We start from the raw sequence: 21,093 nt of genomic DNA, 5'->3' as shown, positions 1-21,093 counted from the left end.
GTGGGGTGGGGAGAGGAAACAAAAGAACAAGATGGCATTTTATGCAATGTTATACAAAAATATAACAAGAACTCGAAAATGAAGTATTACATAAAGAACTAAGAAAGGCTCAGGAAAAAGCAACAGATCACCTTGCTGCTATACCATTTTAGAGATAGTGTGTTGTTCCTTCGACATGGTGAGGTAAAGACTTCAAACAAGCTAATGCAGAGGTGACTTTGGAGCTCAAGATGCCTCACCTACAGAGTTGTCCCATAGTGAAGCCCAGTGAAATGGGTGCCATGTTTTCCATGCAATGTCGTGGAGTTGGAGCCACATCCCTCACTTCCTGTGTCTGTCTTCCTCTCTGGCTCATCCGGGCAGGCTAAACACAGATCATTGTACTAAGAAAATGGTCAGTGTGCTGTTTGGGGCTAGGTCAGGCTTAAGCTGATTACCTGGCTCAGTTCTAAGATTTAACTAATGTTGAGTATGTTTGTCATTTTCAAAGCATTTTTAACGGCATGCACTAAACCTATCTGTTCCAGTTTTAGTCATCAATTTTCAGTAAATGCCATTTCTCTTTTAGGTCATATTTCTGTAACATTTTAAACAGCAGCAGAGAGCTCCACAAACACAAACTAAACTCCCTCTCAGCTCCTCGGAGTGTTTTGCTTCTGACATTTGTGGCAAGCATGACAACTGGGTTTAGTTTAGTTAAGAAAAAGTGTCTTTTCGTCTGAAACAACGTTAGTTGCCTCTGAGGAATAACATATGGCTTACCTTAAGGTCAGAATCAGAACACCTGTCCACTGCTACCGTCTTACCTCATGAAAGCAGCACAAAATGACTCTTCAGGCTTTTATTCATCAAACTGAATGCTTTTCATTAGGAATTCTACTGAAAGAGAAAGTCTGAGAAAATTATGTAGCAATCATCTTCCCCTTAACCTAAAATAAAATACAAATGTGAATATGTTCACAGCATTTCATGTTCCCGACTCCCCCACGACCACCCAGAGACATGGCTGAACCAAGCAGAGGAGTGGTGAACCCGCCTTGGGTCCAACATCAAGAGTCTGTACAGTAACTTCGAGATCCTTCTCTGATTAGCTGTGTTTTCTCATTTGCATTTGTAGGCTGGAGAACAACTGGAAAGTCCATATCTGGGGGGAAAACACAGAGAAGCAGTAATCAAACCCATTTTTACCAAGTTCCTGCGGTAACGGTAGGCGTTCTTTTGAAATAGCAAGCATGCTCACAAGATATTGCCTGAATTCTTCAAATTCTGTGAATTGTATACAGGATTATAACTAAACTCAAGTTGGACACTGCATATCCCAGGTTTCGTTTTTCATGAAAACTACATGTATGGAAAATACCATTTATTTAGAGGATGAGTGCTAGAGTTTTGTAGTCCCTAACTGCATGCATGGCTCTAATTGGAAAAAGGGTTTATTTTTTTTTATTAATTTTTATTTTATTTTTTCTATTTTGTCTTTTCTTTTTATTTATTTTTATTTTTTATATTAAATCACAGGTTATTTACTTTGTATCCCAGCCATAGCCCCCTCCCTCATCCCCTCCCAATCCCACCCCTTCCCTCCCTCATCTCCTCCCTGTCCCTTTCCAAGTCCACTGCTAGGGGAGGACCTCCACCCCTTCCATCTGACCCTAGCATATCAAGTATCTTCAAGGACTGGCTGCCATGTCCTCCTCTGTGGCTTAGCAAGGCTGTTCCTCCTTCGGAGGTGGGGTGGGGGTAGGAAGTAAAGGAGCCAGCCACTGAGTTCATGTCAGAAATAGTTCCTGTTCCCCTTACTAGGGAAACCCATTTGGATACTGAGCTACCATGGGCTACATCCGAGCAGGGGTTCTATGTTTGGTCCTTCGTTGGAGAAACAGTCTCATAGAGGACCCCGTGCCCTGAGATATTTTGTTCTTTTGGAGCTCCAGTCCTCTCCTGGTCATATTAACTCCCCCTTTTATTTTATGATTCCCTGCACTCTGCCGAAGGTTTGGTTATGAGTCTCTGCATCTGCTTTGATACACTGCTAGGTAGAATCTTTCAGAGGCCCTCTGAGGTAGGCTCCTGTCCAACAAATGGTGCTGGTCCAACTGGATGTCTACATGCAGAAGAATGAAAATAGATCCGTATTTATTACCCTGCACAAAATTAAAGTCCAAGTGGATCAAAGACCTCAACATAAAATCAGATACACTAAATCGGTTAGAAGAAAAAGTGGGGAAGAACTTGGAACTCATTGGCACAGGAGACAACTTCCTGAACAGAACACCAACAGCACAGGCTCTAAGAGCAACAATCGTTAAATGGAACCTCATGAAACTGAAAAGCTTCTGTAAAGCAAAAGACATTGTCTTAGAACAAAACAACAGGCTACAGACTGGGAAAGGATCTTCACCAATCCTATTATCTGACAGAGGGCTGATATCCAGAATGTATAAAGAACTAAAGAAATTAAAAGCAACAAATCAAGCAATCCAATTAAAAAATGGGGTATGGAGCTAAACAGAGCATTCTCTGTAGAGGAATACAGAATAGCAGAGAAACACCTAAACAGATGTTCAATGTCCTTAGTCATCAGAGAGATGCAAATTAAAACGACCCTGAGATTTCACCTTACACCCATCAGAATGGCAAAGGTTAAAACCTCAAGCAACAACACATGCTGGAGAGGATGTGGAGAAAGGGGAACCCTCCTCCATTGCTGGTGGGAATGTAAACACATACAACCACTCTGGAAATCTATCTGGCCTTTTCTCGGACAAGTGGGAATAGTGCTTCCTCAAGACCCAGCTATACCACTCCTAGACATATATCCAAAAGAAGGTCAAGTACACAACAAGGACATTTGCTCAACCATGTTTGTAGCAGCTTTATTTGTAATAGCCAGAAACTAGAAACAGCCCAGATGTCCATCAATGGAGGAATTGATACAAAAATGGTGGTACTTTTACACAGTGGAATACTACTCAGCAATTAAAAACAAGGAAATCATGAAATTTGCAGGCAAGTGGTGGGAACTGGAAAAGATCATCCTGAGTTTGGTATCCCAGGAGCAGAAAGACACACAAGGTATATACTCACTTATATAGACCTATAAGATAGGATAAACATACTAAAATATGTGCACCTAATGAAGATAAACAAGAAAGAGGACCCAGAATAAGATGATAAGTCCTCACTTAGAAAGACAAATGGGATGGACATGGGAAGTAGGAGAAAACAAGGAACAAGAGTTTAAAGGCTTGTTCTGGTGGAGAACCTAAGAGGAAGTTTAACACAGAAAGTATCCAAAGTACCCACAGTCGCTCTTAAGCCTACGTGAAGCCTTATCTGGTGCTGGGCTGCAGAAGCTTCCTTAGAAATGTTTGATGACAAACCAATGAACACACAAGTTGTCAGCCCATGTCTTTTCAGTACCCATGTCTTTCAGAAGATACCCAACAATCATTCACCATAAAGTTCAGTGAAAGGAGTAATCTCAGGAACCCAGAGGACATGAATGACTTCACATTCAGCTTAACACTAAGGAGTCTCTATAAAACTGCCAGAAACTTAAGCTTATAGTAAACACACACACACCTCACACTCATATGAAAAGAGAGAGACATAGGAAAATGCACTGGGGGAAAGCTTATACTAACAACAAAAGACAAAATAATATTCAGAGATTCTTCAATTTTTGCATTTATCAAACAAAAAATATAAAAAAATTAAGTTTTTAAAGTTATCAGATTTTAAAATTTATTTAAAAATCTAGCAATTAGGGGCTGGAGAGATGGCTCAGTGGTTAAGAGCACTGGCTGCTCTTCCAGAGGACCTGAGTTCAATTTCCAGCACCCACACAACAGCTCACATCTGTCTATAACTACAGCAGGCAAAACACCAATGAAAATAAAATAAAAATAAACTATATTTTTAAAAGTCTAGTGATTAAATACACTGAAAATACACTTTAAAAACAAAAGAGCTTTAAAAAGCCAAAAAGGGAAATCATGAAATAGAAAATTTATTAGAACAAATTATTCAGAATGTAACACAGACACAAAAAAGAAAATGTGATAAAAGATTAAAAATTATAAAGGACAGGGTGCTAAGACTGCCTACACCTAATAATATGCCTTTTGGGAAGAAATAAATGAAGTAGGAGAGTAATATTTGAATCCCCAGGTCTAAGAACCAACTGGATTTTCTTATAAACTCATGTATCTTCTTTTGCTTGCTTCTTTCTTTCTTTGGTGTTTTTGTGCATTTGTGTGCCAGGTGTCTGTATATGTGGGTGAACATGAATGTGTGTATGAATGCATGTGGAGGCCTGAAGACAACCTTGGAGCCATTTACCTAGGTCAACCTTTGGCCTCCACACGTGCATATACACACGTACTGAACCTACACATACAGGTACATACATCATGCATGAACACAAGTGCTCAACCTTTCTAGTAAATGAAGAGATAAAAATTAGAGCCACAGCACTGTGTCAAATCCCCCACACTAGACTGACACACATTTCCAGTCAGTTAATGTCAAATGTTGGCAAAAATGTGAGTTTCTGTGCTGATATTAGCTCTTAGAGGAAATGTAAATTAACCCCTCAGTTTTGCAGAACTGCTTGGTGCTACTTAATACATTGTAGATATGAGTACCCCTTGTCTAACAAATTCCATTTCTATGCACAAACACAAACACTCCTTAGCACTCACGCACCAAGATGTAAGCACAAGAACATTCCTACAAGCTGCTTATAATCACAAATAAAGTGGAGTCTATTCAATGTTCATCAGCAGTAGAGTAGATATTAAATTATGAGGTGCTTTCTCAAAATATTAGTACAGTGAGAATAAATAAATGAAATTCAGACAAAATAAGAGCTGAACTTGTCTTTTATGCCTAGCTTTTTTCACTTAGCATCATATTCCCAAGTCTGTCTGTTTACAGAGTGTACTCATGCCTCCCTTCAACCCTCTGCAGTTCTATATTGACTTCCTTTCTTCTCTCCTAGCTGTTCCTTGTACTCTTGCTCTTCTCCAGTCCACTGTAAGGACAACCCACTGCCCCTGCTGAGCATAGTTAATTCTTATGGGTTGAGCCCTTCCTTGAAGAAACACATCTTAGTTCTGGGATCTTTGCAAATACTGCCTTCATGAAGCTGCTTCACTAATTCAGCAATAAAATTGTGTCATGGAGGCCTTGCCTGGCATATAGAACACCATTCACTACCTTATCTGCAGGACTTACAGAAAGACTGTACCAAACATTTCTTATACCAAGATTCACCCCTTCAAAACGTCCCATTTTCCTGATCTGCTTTGTTTCTGCATTAAATGTCACTTCCCTGGGGAAGCTGTAATAGCCTGAATCCACTCAACCCCTTACTGTTCGCTTTCATAGCCTCTGTGTTTTTCCCCTGGTAGGTTTTTTTGTGGCTGCCAATTGGCTAGCTCTCTGTGTTTCTGTTTATTATTTGCCTCTAAATCTTATTTGCTAGATTACAATACTCAAGATTCCAGAAGCCAGGTCTGCTAACATACTGTCCAACAGACACCAAGGGCTCAATAAATATGTGATATAGAAAGGTATTCTCAGTAAACACACATACAAACATTGACGGTACGCTTTGTGCTGCACTGTTGGGCAGCGTTCTAGGCTGGCGCACTTGTCCTACTGCCCTGGCCTGGTACCTTAATGCTTGAGGATATCTTCCTATGAAGCATCACAGGTTTCTAGTGTTACTTTCCTTCCATAGTTCCTCCATAGACATTGGTTCCTCATTGCAGGGAAAAGGAGACTAAGTAAGGGTACAAAAAGAGGGAGGATGAATTCTCTTCTCCTTTGCTGCCCTTTTCCTGGAATGGCAGATGTGATGAATGCCAAGCAGCAAGTGCATTATGTGTGTCTAGATCTTGGCTGAGAACAAGAGCCATATGGCTGCTTCTGCTTGGTGGCTGTGAATTTATCTGAGTCTATCCAGGTGAGTGGCAATAACAATGAAGCAATCAACATTTTTCCATGCTCTGAATCATAACCAAGGTCAGAACTGTAAAGACTCCTGTCCTTTAGAAACACACCTCCACCTCTTCCATAAAAAAACAAAACAAAACACATTAATCCACAGGAAACTGTTAGTGTTCACCTGAACAGTTTTGGTTGGATATAATTCTATTGGCTTCAGCATAGAAGAGGAAAAAAAAACAAAACTGAATTTAGTGCTTATAGTTTGGTCTGCTTTGTCAGAGTGTTCAGAAATGATAGGCTGTAGTTTAGGCTTTTGTTGCTTTTGTCTGTTAGCAAATGTGAACAGAGATGGGAAGTGGGGAGAGAAATAATACCACATAATAAGATTCTATCAAACTAATAGAATTTAGATTTTTTTTTTCTGGCCTTCAGCTGTCAGAGGAGTGCAGGGTCTAAATGGTCTGTTTTAATCATGTCCCTCAAAATTCCATAGTGGAGTTTCTAAATGGAAACATGTGAGAGTAGGGGAAATAATATTTCACTGTTCACGTTTTAATTCTTCAAAGACTAAACCCCTACCGAGGACAAGCTCTGTAATGCTGACTGGCTTCTTCTAAGAGCAGTGTAGTCCTAGGTCTGAACTGGGAGGACCTGTTTGCGAGTTCTCTAGCTGGCGGCAGGCAGATTCTGAAGGTAGCACTGTTAGAACTGTCTGTCCTTCATTTTTTAACCACAGTAGTTGGGTAATTTACTTCCACATCATTTAAAGAAACAAAACAACCCAAACAGCCCTCTGCCTTCTGCTGGCATAGCCAGCCAGCACCAGCACACTTAAGCGGAGGTTTGCTCCATGTTACAACCACAGAGGCTCAACACAGCAGCAGCAGCAAACAGCAGGTGAGCCTGAAATACACGTACAAGAAAAATGTGCAAAGAACAAAGCTTCATGTGGAAATGACACTTGTTGTGCTATTCAAAGCCAGTAAACTGTGTTTTTTTTAAAGAGATAAGTCAATGAGCAAAACGGATTTGATATTTCCAATTTGAATTTTTATAAGTTAAGAAATGTAACATTCTATAATATGTTTTTAAACTGAAATTTGAAGTGGTTAACCACTTAATTTGGCCAGAAGTGCACTTTTCTAATTTCCCTTTTTCTTTTTGGCAATTTTTTGTTCGGTTGGCTGGGTTTTTTTGTTTATTTGTTTGTTTTGTTTTTACTGTTGAGACTTGCATACGTGCATATAATGTGTTTTGAGCAACTCCACTGCTCACTTCCCTGCAACCTCTCCCCTGCCTGCCTTTCCCTCCAGCTTTCATGTGCACTCTCTTCTCTCAACTCATGGAGCACACTTACTGCTCCTATGTGTACACTGGAGCACTAGTTCTCAACCTGTGGGTCGCTACCTCTTTAAGATCAAACGACCCTTTCACAGGGGTTACCTAATGCTATCCGCAAACACAGATATCTACTTATGATTCCTAACAGTAGTAAAACTGCATTTATGAAGTAGCAATGAAAATAATGCTGTGGCTGGGGGTCATCGCAACACAGGGACTGCAAAGGGTTGCAGCACTAGAATGGTGGAGAGTCACTGGACTAGAGCATGACCTCCATCTCCCCAAACTCATAGATCTTTACTCAAGAGAGGTTGGAAAGATTCTAACAGCCAGAAGTAGTGGACCTCTGCCGGGAAGCGATATTTTTTTGAACATGAAAAGAACAATGTTTATGTGAATTCACAGAGGCTCCAGCTGTATCTACAAGCCGTATACAAGATTAAGCCAACCATGGGGAATGAGGAAGAATTGTGAAGTCCCAACTCCTGCTAACTCCTGTTCTCTTTTTGGTTGGCATAGCAGGATATAAAAGGGAAAAGTTCAGCAGTTGTTAACTTTTATTCTGGAGGGAGAATAGCCTCATATTAGTTTCATTATATTTCATATTTCAGCATTTCTGAATTTAACAGGACAAAGAAATGCTGCCTTTGATTAAAATCAGTATTCATGCACAAAAAAAATAATTTTTCCATTTATAGTCTTCATCTTTGGGTCAAATCTCTAAGCACAGGATAATGAGATGTGCAGCGCTGAGATGAACTGTTAATACAAACCCCTGGTTCTCCTATTCATCCACACACTACTATTCTATTGATCTCAGTTAGCTCTCTCTTCTTTCCCCTTCCCAAAAAAATGTGTTCTCTATCACCATGACTGAGATCACAGAGCAAAAGCACAGTCCTTGGACAAAGTCTCCTTTTTCCTACCTACCAGACTTTGTTTGTTCATTTGTATATTTGTTTTTCAGGGCAGGGTTTCTCTGTGTAGCTTTGACTTGTAGACCAGACTGACCTTGAATTCACAGACACCCACCTGCCTCTGTGTCCCTGAGTGCCGAAATTACAGGCATGTGCCACTGCCCCAGTTTTCCTTACCAGTCTTAATTTGCATTAAAATTGCCAGTAAGCTACACATGTCTCCAAATTAGTGTACTGTAAATCTGAACGCAACTATTGCAACTGACCACAATGAAGCACAGATTCTCACAACCAGATGCTGCGAGAGCAATGGTGGATCAAGTGCACAGTTAGTGAAACTTAGGCCATAAAAACCTTAGCCAATAAAGAACCTTTTAAGAGTACATTTGTATAGACTAGAATCAAAAGCAATTTTTATGAAAACCAGGAAAAGCACTTGCTCTTTCCACATTGACTTTTCTCATGGCATCTCTTTCTGACAGTGGATACAAAAGACCTATTAAAGAGATTTGGTTGCCTGGTGTGGTGACACAGGCCTTTAATCCCAGCACTCTGGAGGCAGGCAGATCTTCATGAGTTCAAGGCCAAGCTGTTGTACAAAGAAAGTCAAGAACAGCCAGGGCTATTACACAAAGAAACCGTGTCTCAGAAAAGAGGGAGAAAGAGAGATTTGGTAAAAGAAAAACAGAATTAGAGAGAAGTTTTGTTTAAGTTCAATGAGACTTGATTTTGTTGTTTGCAGTAAGGCTGGGTATGGCTCGTGATTGTTATACATTTAGGTATAGGAACAGCTTAAAGAGTACTCCTACAGCTTACTCTGCCCGTCCATGTGCTGGGATGAGGTTGGAACCTGTGCCAGAGCATATGAATGTGTCCTCTGGACTCTGACTCCAGGAGAATTAGGTGCTGTAATGACAACACAGTTGGAAATGTACAGAGTAAAACAGGTGTTCGAGGAAAATTCTTCTATATCTTACATCTTACGTGTATTGAGTAAACTAGATAGGTGTCCCAAATTTGACAATAATCTCTAGTCCTATACAACCCTGTCAGCATTAGCTGTAAAGCTAGAAAAAATTGTTCTAATTCATCAATTGTAATAAGGATAACAACAATAATAATAACAAATTTTGGTCAATACAATAGAGGAAAGTGAGAGTTAATTTTCATATTTTTCTACAGGAAATGATATAGCAAATTTATGTTACATGAATATACAAGAAAAAAATATTCAGCCATAGGAATATAGCACATAGATGAGCTAGGTGGTTAAATGACTGTTTTACCCCCTGATTTTGTGATACACATGGTGTTTGTCCATTTTTAAGCTCATTAATTTGTTGTGATTATTTCATTTTAAGCAACTATTCGTGTCAGAACTTTGTGTTATTTTCTTAAAGAGGCCTGCCCAGACTGCATAAATTGCAGAAACCATAAGACCTGGGTCAGCCCAGAATAAACTCTTTCAGATATTTATAAGTAAGAGAAAGCTATTCCTGTGCGATAGAGATTCTTTACAAATGACATAGTAGGAAGACAGATAGTTGTAGGATAGGATTACAGATGTGACCTCAACAATGCTAGCTCTGGAGTGTCAGAACAGCAAGAAGAAAGAGCACAGACTCATCACCAATCACCCAGCAGGGAGAAGCCCTGGGGAGAATCTGGCACCTACTCTAAGTTTCTGTTCCAGAGAAGAGATCTTTCACCAAGGTCTACTGAAATGACCTGCTGAAGCTTTTATCCAATGTAACAGAGGAAGAGCAATGAGGCTTTTTGGTTCAATTCACCCAGATTTAGGTTTTCCTACTACAAATGAAAAGCCAAGGAAGATCCAGAAGTACAATGGTGTGTAAATGAAGATGCCATAATGAAACTCTTTACTTTGCATTTTGACTTAAAAAGTATAAACACGATTCAACCTAGAATGAAAAACAAAGATGAAAATGTTTAGACAAAGTCAACAGTGTGGGACTGTCCCTCCTTCTGTGGCTGAGGACTAGACTAACCGCTGACTTTATAGGAAGATCCTGTGGTCAGAGTAGCCAGTAGTCCCTGACATACCCACAGAGACATCACACCAGACCCTATAGACCACCCAAGCACCTATCTCTCTCCTTCTTGGAACTGTCACCTCAAGTTACGCACAGAGAAAATGAGCCACAGCCACAGAAGGGCATGTGGCATTTTCTTCCTCATTACCTGCCTCACAAGAGCATATGTAACCATGGCCAGGAAGAGCCAAACATAAGCAAGTTGTGGCACAAACCACCTTTGACTAATGAGAAGGCCTTTTTTGTGTAATTAGCACTGCTCAATTCACTTGGTAGTGATCCTGTGAGCTGTTTGTTCTGTACACCCTCATTAAAAACTTAATATTTGCTACTTTCTACACAAAATAATGCAAAGCAAAAGTACAATAATTGTATTTCATCATCAGCCCACAGTTTGATCAATAACAAGAAATGGCCCAGAATACTTCTAGCTGTATAACCATGCCCATAGCAAGACATTGCAGTCTGCAAAAAGGGAAAAACAAAACAAAACAAAAACCTCTGCCTTCTCTGGGCTCTCTCTCATTTATGAGGGCCTGGGATTTAGCACCAGTCACATTATTAAAGACATTCATTTGCTGGAGGTCTGGGTGGTTCTATCACACAAGCTGTTACTTAGCATTGTGTGCAATGGGAAATAGGAGGTATGTGGAAGCCTTCAAATAGTCTCTGTGCTCTCCAGTGTGATCGCAGAACCAGAGAAGTACACCATCCTGGTTCCAGCAGTCCTGAAAGAAGTGTGCTCCTTTCAGTTATCAAGCAATTCTTTAGGCTGTTTCTTGGGGACTTGAAAGTGGGATTTAGTGATAAAGTCTGAAACCCAAGATGATAATAATGTACTGCACAGGAGAAAATGAAAGAGAATTGCCTCAAGACAGCAGTACAATGGCAGGCTTGGTCCTGGCTTGCCTAAACAAAGACATTGTCCAAAGACTAAAAACTATCTCGAGTATTTGAATTCTGTGAGGTTTTTTTTTTTTTTTTTTTTTTTTCTTTTTTACAGTTTTTTTTTTCTTCCTTTTTTTCTTTCTGGGTAGAAGGGACTTGAAGAATGACACAATGCAATACAGAGATAGATGCACACGGACAGGCAGAGGTGGCCAGGAGAGCAGAGTTCATTCTCCATGCTGCCTTAAGGCTATCTTTTAGTGTGCATAGGGGCAGAGAAGCTACATTCCAGAGGAAGAGGAGGAGTCTAACTCCTGTTGCACTCCCAAATCATCACACAATAATACAAAGGAAGAAAAGCCACAGTTGTGACTCATCAGTGCCTTCTAATACTCCCAGAAGTGTATCTTCTGGGAGAAATTTCTACCTTGGCTCTCTGACCCTCGGCCCTCTCATCCTAACTTCCCCCAACCCAGAGCTCATTTCTCTTAATAAAGAGACAGCAAAACATATTTGTTTTACAGCATCATGGGCATTTTATGATTTCTCTCTAATAATGTGAAATCTAGCCATTCTTTATGCTCAGTCAATACAAATGCTGTTGTCTTCTCCCAAATGCCCACCAGAGCTGGTAGTCTGGGAGAGTGACCGAATGGTTGGTGGACCTCTCACTTCAATAAGACCTGGTACATAGTCCAAGGTAACGGTGCCCAGGACCTCCATGATCATCTCTCCTTACCTTTTTCCATGTCGGTCTTGATCTGCTCCTCAAGGTCCTCTGGTGACACATAGAAGTCCTCTTCTGGTGTGGATGATTTGGGCCGACAATGTCCACAACAACAGTTGCAGCAGCAGCAAAGGCAGCAACAAAAATAGCAGCCGGTCAAGAGGCCGATGATGATAAAGAGGGTCTAGGGTACAGAGAGACCAAGTGAAGTCTGAGTCAGTGGCATGGAACGGAAGATGACCCCAGAAACAGAGTTTGGAAATATTTATCTCAGAGGCTTAAAGATATCCCAGTATACCCTGTATGCTACACATTCATCCTCATCCTTACTCCCTGTAAACCATCTTTTAAGTTCCTTTGAAATAACTGTTTTTCTCACAAACATTTGTACAAATAAGACCTAGAGGAAATTACTTTCAGTCAGAGTAATAAAGTCTGGAACTTTCTTTTTTTTCTTGGGCATTGTGAGTACTAAGAGCAAGTAAGGCAAAATAGAGACCAGCCCAGCACTGCACAGAAGGCTCACTGGTCAAGCCAGCTCCTGAGGCTCAAGTGTTCAGTGAGAGTGAACTGTCACCACACAGAAAGGCACTTTCTTCCCTGCCACGTGCCTGCGCCTGCTGGTAACACGTTCGTGCACAGTGTCTCCAAAAGATCTCTTCCCCTTCCCTCTCTTCTCTAGTTGGCTCAAAGGGCTTTGCAGACGCTGCTCATGTCTGGTGTGGACATTCAGCAGCCTCCTATGGGCCGCTCTGCCTCCACTCTTGCTTCCTTCAAGGCCGGGGGTGGAAACGCTCTGACATCCTTGTTCCCGGAAGATGCAGCGCATCTCCTGCCCATCTCTCCCCGTTTCTGCCACACAATGCTCCATGTGGCTTTACTTATCGAGATATCCCTGCCTACTCTTCAGTTTATACCCACCTGTTGCCTAAGATCACCTCAAAGATCACCTTTATGGTGCCTTTCCCAACCACACGCCTATCCTTTGTATCCCAAGCTGTATGCCGTATCAGCTCAGATCTCGAATTCATTCTTGCTGGCAGTTTAGAACACAGACTGGCTGACGGGACTGTCTTACAGGCTACAATCATTAGTCATCCTTCAGCTTCACATGCCAAGTTGGTTAAGATCTGACATGCTGCAGACACCCAGCTCCTACAGTATTAATGAGTATACAAAATAAGAGGCAAACAAATGGTTTGTTTCTTCCAGGGAACACACATAAATGACTTGCTCGTTAAACAGAAAACACTTCCGCCTCACTTCCCCAATCTGAAATTCCAAGAAACTGACTTTTTTTTTTCTTTTTAGCAACTGAGCAAAGTCAAATTTATTAGAATACATGACGAAGTTTGTACACGTTATATTATTTTAATGCAAGTTCTATATAATCAATGAGTGAGGGTGGGGCAGTGGAGGGGGACAAAATCACATCTGTCCATGCACACTTCTCCAGTGACCTAGAAGAATTCAGTGCTGACTCCTCCATATTTAATGCCATTCTGATGAGTGCCATGCAAATGAGCTTTGGGACAGCAGAAAGGGAAAGTATGCTTCTTTTTAAAGAGCCATTCCTGATAACTGCTTTGTGTCATATCCCTTTGCTACTGCATGAATGAGGCTTGTCTATAGAAATCTTGGTCAGTTTCCTCAGCTTCCTGGACAAGACAATCTACTCTCATCTTTAGAAAGACAAAGTACAGTTTCAGTAAATGTGAGTGATTAGCTGGGCTGTAGATGCTCCCTTCCATGGGGATAGTGTCATATATGGATGTAAGGTTCCCATGCAACTCCACAAAGCCCAGCTTGTTATGGGAGCACTTGTCTCATCAGTGACACTGTCCGAATCTACCTTCTCACTCCACGCTCAAATTCGCTGAGCATCATCTCTTTCCCCAAAGTTCCTCACAGAAAAAGGTCAGCGGGGATTTCAGATAGTTAGCAGAATGCAAATGGGTCTTTGTGGTACAGATTGTCTCTCCATGCTTACCTATAAAAACATATTTTCTTGCCTATCAAATTCTTTTTCTTTCCTTTTTTTTTTTTTTTCTCTTAAGACAGGGTTTCTCTTTGTAGCCTTAGCTGTCCTAGACTTGCTTTGTAGATCAGGCTAGCCTTGCACTCACAGAGATCTGTCTGCCTCTGTGTCCCTGAATGCTGGGATTACAGGTGTGTGCCACCACACCTCGCTGCCTATCAAATTCTTTTTTTTTATCAAAAGAATTTGATGCTTTTATTTATTTTTTTTTGTATGTGGAAGAGAATTAAAAAGAATGATATTAATGGGAAATTAGGTTAGAAATTTAAAATATTTGTGTTCTGGATTGTAAATATTAGAAGATTCATAATAGCAAGTAAAGTTGGGTCTTTCAATGGACCTGCTAGTCTTTTTTAAATTTTTTTTCTAATTAATTAATTAATTAATGCCTATCAAATTCTTAAGTGGGAGAAAACAACAAAATTCTATTCAACTTGAATCTGCCTTTTCTTAAGTGTTTTTTTTAATTAATATATTTACCACAACTTATACGATTGTCAACTGCCCACAACATACATTAATGGAACATATGTGTATTCTACATGTAAAACTATTACTTTTATCAGAAAGAATATTAAAATTGATAAAAATATAAAACCACCACCAAATGTACATATATTAGGGATTCCTGGGAAAAGAAACAAAATTACTACTAAAATTCTGATTGTACGGAGTCATTAAACATATTATCTTTTTCTTAACCAGGTATCTAATCAGTCCCTTGCCCTCTACTTCTTAGTTCTCACCTTTCCCCTCATTTACCTCTCTTCTCCTACCACAAGGCAGGCTCCAGCTGAGCCTGTGACATTCTCCTAGGCATTGTCTTTGCTGACGTATCCTATGCTATAGATAGTAAAGTACATGGCTAAATTTGTCTTATAATAATTTATTAAATAGTTGTCACACTAATAAATTATTTTTGGTTTTGAGAAATGAGTCAGTTCTTAATTAGTCATCACAGGGGGAAGAGGGGAGCAGTCAGGATTAACATGAAGCTCCAAACTCAAATATAATTAATGTCTAGAAGTCTGTTAAGTCATGTTGAATTTCATAATTAATTGAAAACTAAAGAAAAAATGGTCTCCCAATAACAGCTTTCAGTGGAAGTGATGTCTCATTTTATTTACAGGAGTTTAATAGAAGGGAAGTTGATCTTTCTGTGAGATAGGGTCTAAAGGATGAATAATACTGTGATCTTCCAGGAAATTGTTTTGAAGGAAAAAAAGCGATTTACCTTTGCCCACCAGCTTGACAGCATGAAGTATGTGTTAACGTTTTCATCTCCAAATTGCTCAGCCACGTAGAGTCCCAGTGATCCATACTTGTCATATATGTTTCTCTTTGATGTGTCTGTGAGGATTGTATGGGCGTTGTTTATTTCTTTAAACTTCTCAGCAGCAGATGGGTCATCTGGATTCTTGTCTGGATGGTGTTTTAGGGCTAATTTTCTTTTAAAATTAAAAGCAAGGAGAAAAAGCATTAACTATTTATCAAAAATTACAACAACACTTTATAAAGGTAGATGCTAAGTTTCCTAAAAAAAAAAAAAATCAGTTCTGATTAAATGGTGTCATTTGGTCCCAGTGTGCAAAAACAACCACATTGCTTCTCCCTTCACATCCTCAAAGAAATTCTCACTAGGGGATAAAGGTGGTGGCTGAGACACCTTATGATTGGTTCATGAAGGACGGTAGCCCCATGCCAACACATGGAGGGCTTTATGAGTTTTGGTTTATAGTAAAATTCCACTTAGAAGCTGTAGAGCTACCTAGAATGGATGGCAGAACTTCATGTTACATGTTCTCAACATTAATATATAAGACAAAACTCTTAAATTTATATTACTATGAACAAACATTAGGGTTCCTTCATAAATCCCCTATATGTCTTTATTAAATTTTATGTTCCTAAACAAACTCATGATTTCTCCTTTCTGTGTGCACACTTGACTTCTTTCTACAGGGTTCTTTCCGCTTCCAAAAGTCTGGGCATATAGAATTGTGGGTATAAGGCTCTTCCTCCTCCGCATGGGGACTTAAAGGAGGGCCTGTGGGCACCTGTGAGCACCATCTGTGTTCTGGGTTGGTCGGATTGCTCTAAAGTATACTCAGCAACCTATATAATGGATTATCGAGTCAGCCATGCAGCCGCTTAGCCCATAGCCATTTCTCTCACTTCCCTCAAGAAACAATTCAAATGATGAAAGCCATATGCAAAATTGAGCCTTCACTTTCTCTATCCACTAAAACATCAACTGTATGCATAGCAGTGAGAATCCCACGTGACTGCTTTCCCTCTTATGCCCATACTGGTGCACGGGTGTCAAACACTGCTCTTTACTGTGATGATTCAGACAAAATGTTTCACTTCAGTGCTGTAATAAAAGCCCATATGCAGAACAGAAGAGCATCATATATCGTAAAAACCAACCTGTATAGCAAACTGAAAAATCATACCTATTAAAACACTCAATAAAATACTCGCAAACCAAATGACCAAGAGCACTTCAAAAAGAGCATCCGCCATGATCAAAGAGGCTTCATCCCAGAAATGCAGGAATGGTTCAACATATTAAAGTGTCAGCGTAATGCACCATATAAACAAACTGAAAAAAAACAAAAACAAAAACAAAAAACCACCACATGATCATCTCATTAGATGCTGAAAAAGCCTTGACAAAATCCAATGCCCCTGTATGACAAAAGCCATGGAGAGATCAGAGATACAAAAGACATACCTAAACATAATAAAGGCAATAGACAACCAGCCAACAGTTAACATCAAATTAAATGAAGAAAAACTTAAGCAATTTCATTAAAATGAGGGACAAGACAAGGCTGTCCAATCTCTCTGTATCTCTTCAACATAGTACTTGAAGTTCTAGCTAGAGCAATAAGACAACTAAAGGAGATCAAGCAAACACAAACTGGAAAGGAACAAGTTAAAATATCACTATTCGAGAATGATATGATAGTATACATAAGGGAACCCGAAAATTCTACCAGGGAATTCCTACAGCAAAAAACACCTGCAATGAAGTGGCTGGTTAAAAAAAAATTAGCTCAAAAAAAATCAGTAGCCCTCCTGTATACAAATGATAAACAGGCTGAGAAAGAAATCAAGGAAACAACAGCCTTCACAATAGCCACAAATAATATAAAATATCTTGGTGTAATTCTAAACAAGCAAGTGAAAAACATGTATACAAGAATTTCAAGTCTTTGAAAAAAGAAATCAGAGAAGATATCACAAGATGGAATGATTTCCCATGCTCATGGATTGGTAAGATTAACACAGTGAAAATGGCCATGCTACCGAAAGCAATCTACAAATTCAATGCAATTCCCATCAAAATACCAACACATTTCTCTACAGACCTTGAAACTCAACCTCATGTGGAAAACAAAAAACTCAGGATAGCTAAAACAATCCTGATACTTCTGGAGGTATCACTATCCCTGATTTCAAGCCATTCTAGAGAGCGATAGTAATAAAAACTGTATGGTATTGGTATAAAAACAGACATGTTGATCAATGGAATCAAGTCAAGGACCAGAAATAAATCCACACACTTACGGACATTTGATTAGGCAGTGGGAAAAAAAGAAAGCATCTTCAACAAATGGTGCTTGTCTGCCTGGAGGCTGTCATGTAGAAAATTACAAATAGATCCATATCTGTCACTCTGCACAAAACTATAGTCCAAGTTAGATCAAAAACCTAAACATAGAACCAGACACATTAAACCTGATAGAAGATAGGGAAGAACCTTGAATATACTGGCACAGAAGACAACTTCCTGAACAGAACACGAGATGTGCAGGCACTGAGATAAAAAATTAATAAATGGGACCTTATGTAACTGAAAATCTTTTATAAGGCAAAGAACACCTTCAAAGGGACAAACTAGCAGCCTGTTGAATGGGAAAAGATCTCTACCAACCCTGCATCAGACAGAAGACTAATATCCAAAATATATAAAGAACTCAAGAAATTAAACACCAACAAACCAAACAACCCAATTAAAAAAAATGGAGTACAGAGCTAAACAGAGAATTCTCAACATAGAAATCTCTCAAATGGCTGAGAAGCATTTAAAGAAATGTTCAATGTTAGCCGGCAGAGAAATGCAAATTAAAAGAACTCTGAGATTCTATCTTACAACAGTCAGAATGGCTAAGAGCAAAAACTCAAGTGACAGTACATGCTGGCGAGGATGTGAAGCAAGGGAAACACTCCTCCATTACTAGTGAGAGTTCAAACTTGTACAATCACTTTGGAAATCAATATAGTGGTTTCTCAGAAAATGGGAGTTGATCTACATCAAGATCCAGCTATACCACTCTTATGCATAGACCCAAAGGATGCTTATTCAGTTATGTTCATGGTAGCTTTATTCATAAAGCCAGAAACTGGAAACTACCCAGATGTTCCTTAACTGGAAAACGGACAAAGAAAATGTGGTACATTTACACAGTGTACCAATTATTAAAAAAACTACTCCGCTATTAAAAACAAGGAAATCATCAAATTCACAGAAAAAAAGGAACTAGAAAAGATCATCGTGGGTGAAGTAATCCAGACCTGTGAAGACAAATAGGGTATATATTCACTTATAAGTGAATATTAGCTGTAAAGGAAACAATAATAATGTTACTACCCACAGACCCAGAGAGGCTAAGTAAAAACGAGGTTTCAAAAGGGGACAGGTGAATCTCTCTGTGAAGCAGAAACAGAATAGACATCTCAGGTGGATGGGGGAGAGGTCTGGATAGGGTGAGGTGGGGATGGGAACAGGAGGGATCAGGTAGAGGGAAGATGGAGGAGGAAGGTAATGGGAGAGATAAATGGATTGGGGAAAATATTTGTGACAAGCTAGAAACCTAGGACAATTTATGAGGGTGACCCTAGCTAAGACTCCTAGCAAAGGGTGATACAGAGCCTGAACTGGCCTTCTCATGTAATCAGGCAAGAGTTCCAGTGGAAGGATTGGGTCACCAACCCAGCCACAAAATCTTGGATCTACAATTTCTTCTGCCTATAAGACATGCTTGGGTAAAATAGCACAGAAACTGTGGAAGTGGCCAACCAGTGGCAGTAAATGTATCTTTTGTTTGCCAGATGTAATTGTTGTCTTTGAGGCTTACTGCCTCTGTACAATCTTATCTAGGCCTAGAATGATTTCAGCCTCTGAGACATACTGTTGAATAAACATACTCTTTGCTGTTCTTTCTAACTGGCTGGTTCAACTCAGCTGCTCTGGCTCCAAGCTGACTGATTCAAACCGGCTTCTTTCAGCTTCTGACTCATTTTACTCTGTGTGCCCTCACACTAACTTTGGCAATATGTTTTAATCTTCTGGCTCCTTCTCATTCTCTGGTCATTTTGTCTTCACCTGTACCTAGCTTGTTCTTTCTCTGCAACCTGTCTCTGTACCATTCTCCAGGGAAAACTATCACCCCCTCCTCTGTTTTATCTTAAGTTGTCTCTCTTTATTCTCTCTTCTTGTGAGATTTGGGCATCTCCTATTTTTTCAAATCTTTCTTTGATTCATCATGTTGTCTACTGCTAAATTAGACATTACTTTCAAACACGGGTACTTCCTTCTATAAACTAACTTTACCTTCATTGTTTGGGATTACAGGTATGTTATAAGGGCATGTCTGCATTCCAACCAATCATACAGACCTAGAAGGTATTTGGATGTGATCAGAGTAACTGTGTTGCTGGATTAAAATTCCAATTAAAAGTCCAGTTTGAGACCCATGGCATGAGAGGGAGTCTACCCTGATACTTCCTGGAGGTGCAGGACCCAGAGGCTGGATAGCCCACAGACCTATGATAGAACCAAACCTGATAGGAAAAAAAGTCAATGAAATGATGCCTAATGATATTCTGATTGGTGCCTAGCCCAGTTGTTATCAGAGAGGCTTTACCCAGAAACTGACAGAAACAGATGCAGAGAACTATAGCCAAACATCAGGTGGAGCTTGGGGAATTCTGAGAAAGATGGGGAGGAAAGATTGTAGGGGCCAAAGGGGTCAAGGACACCACAAGAAAACCCACAGAATCAACTAATGTGGGCTCATAGTGGCTCACAGAGACTTAACCACCAACCAGGGAGCCTACATATGACAGATCTAGGCCCTCTGAATATTTATTACAGTTTGGTAGCTTGGTCTTGTTGTGGGATTCCTAACAGTGGGAGCAGGGCCTGTCTTTGACTTTGTTGCCACTTTGGGGACCCTTTCCTCCTATTGGTTAGTCTTGTCCAGCCTTAATAGGAGAGGGAGTGGCTAGTACCCCTACAACTTGGTATGCTGTGACTGGTTGATATCCATGGGATGTCTGTGTTTTTCTGAAGAGAACATGAGTAAGAATGGATGGGGGTGGGGAAGAACGGAGAGGACATGAGGGACTGGGAGGAGAGAAATACTCCCCTTAGCACTAACAAACATGTCCTTTGCTTTTAGGCCTGTACAACCTATTTCAGTCTTCTGACCTCCAAAACTGAGGATTGAACCGAGGGCCCAGTGCATGCTGATTTTTCACACTGATTTATTCAGTGTGTGCACACGTGAAGGTCATAGGACAACTTGTGGGAGTGAGTTTTCTTCTTCCATTATGTGGATCCCAAGGATTGAACTTAGGTTGTTAGGTTTGATGGCAAATGCTTTTTTCTTTCTCTTTCTTTCTATTTTATTTATTTATTTATTTATTTATTTTTTAAGTGTGGGTACCCTAGTTAGGAGAGGAGGAACTGTCTCTAACATGGACTCTGTTGCCCAGTCTTTGATCACTTCCCCCCTCATTGGAAGGGGAGGGTGGTCCTTGCCAGGCCGCAGAGGAAGAGGATACAGGCAGTCCTGATGAGATCTAATAGGCTGAGATCAATTGGTAGAGGAAGAGGGCTCTCCCTTTCTGAGGACTATGGGAGAGAGATAGGGGCAAGAGTGAGAGAGGGTGGGACTGGTAGGAGATGAGAGAGAGGGCTACAATCAGGATGTAAAGTAAATAAATTAAAAAAATAAATTTAAATTAAAAAAGAAAAAAGAAAAAGGAAAAACAGCCATGCAGGGCGGGTATACCTACAATCCTTGTATATTAGAGGCTAAGCAGGAGGGTCTTGAATTCAAAGCCAATCTGTCTCAAAACTTTTTTAAAAAACTG

General features: G+C 40.0%; 1 protein-coding gene across 3 annotated transcripts in view; it reads right to left on the bottom strand.

Moving 5' to 3' along the window:
• Positions 1–749: 749 nt before the first annotated feature.
• Positions 750–21,093, bottom strand: part of Dnajc5b (DnaJ heat shock protein family (Hsp40) member C5 beta) — a 77,510-nt gene continuing 57,166 nt past the window's right edge. For all 3 annotated transcript variants that reach the window (XM_060384602.1, XM_060384603.1, XM_021652740.2), the window contains 3 exons: positions 15,158–15,371; positions 11,898–12,069; positions 750–1,144 (listed from right to left, as the gene is read on the bottom strand). In XM_060384602.1, coding sequence (XP_060240585.1) covers positions 1,050–1,144; positions 11,898–12,069; positions 15,158–15,371 — 481 coding nt within the window. In that variant the 3' untranslated portion in view covers positions 750–1,049. The remainder of the gene's footprint in view (positions 1,145–11,897; positions 12,070–15,157; positions 15,372–21,093) is intronic.

The sequence above is a fragment of the Meriones unguiculatus genome, chromosome 6 (genome assembly GCF_030254825.1).
Source record: "Meriones unguiculatus strain TT.TT164.6M chromosome 6, Bangor_MerUng_6.1, whole genome shotgun sequence".
Lineage (NCBI taxonomy): Eukaryota > Metazoa > Chordata > Mammalia > Rodentia > Muridae > Meriones > Meriones unguiculatus.
This window is presented reverse-complemented; position numbering and strand designations above follow the sequence as displayed.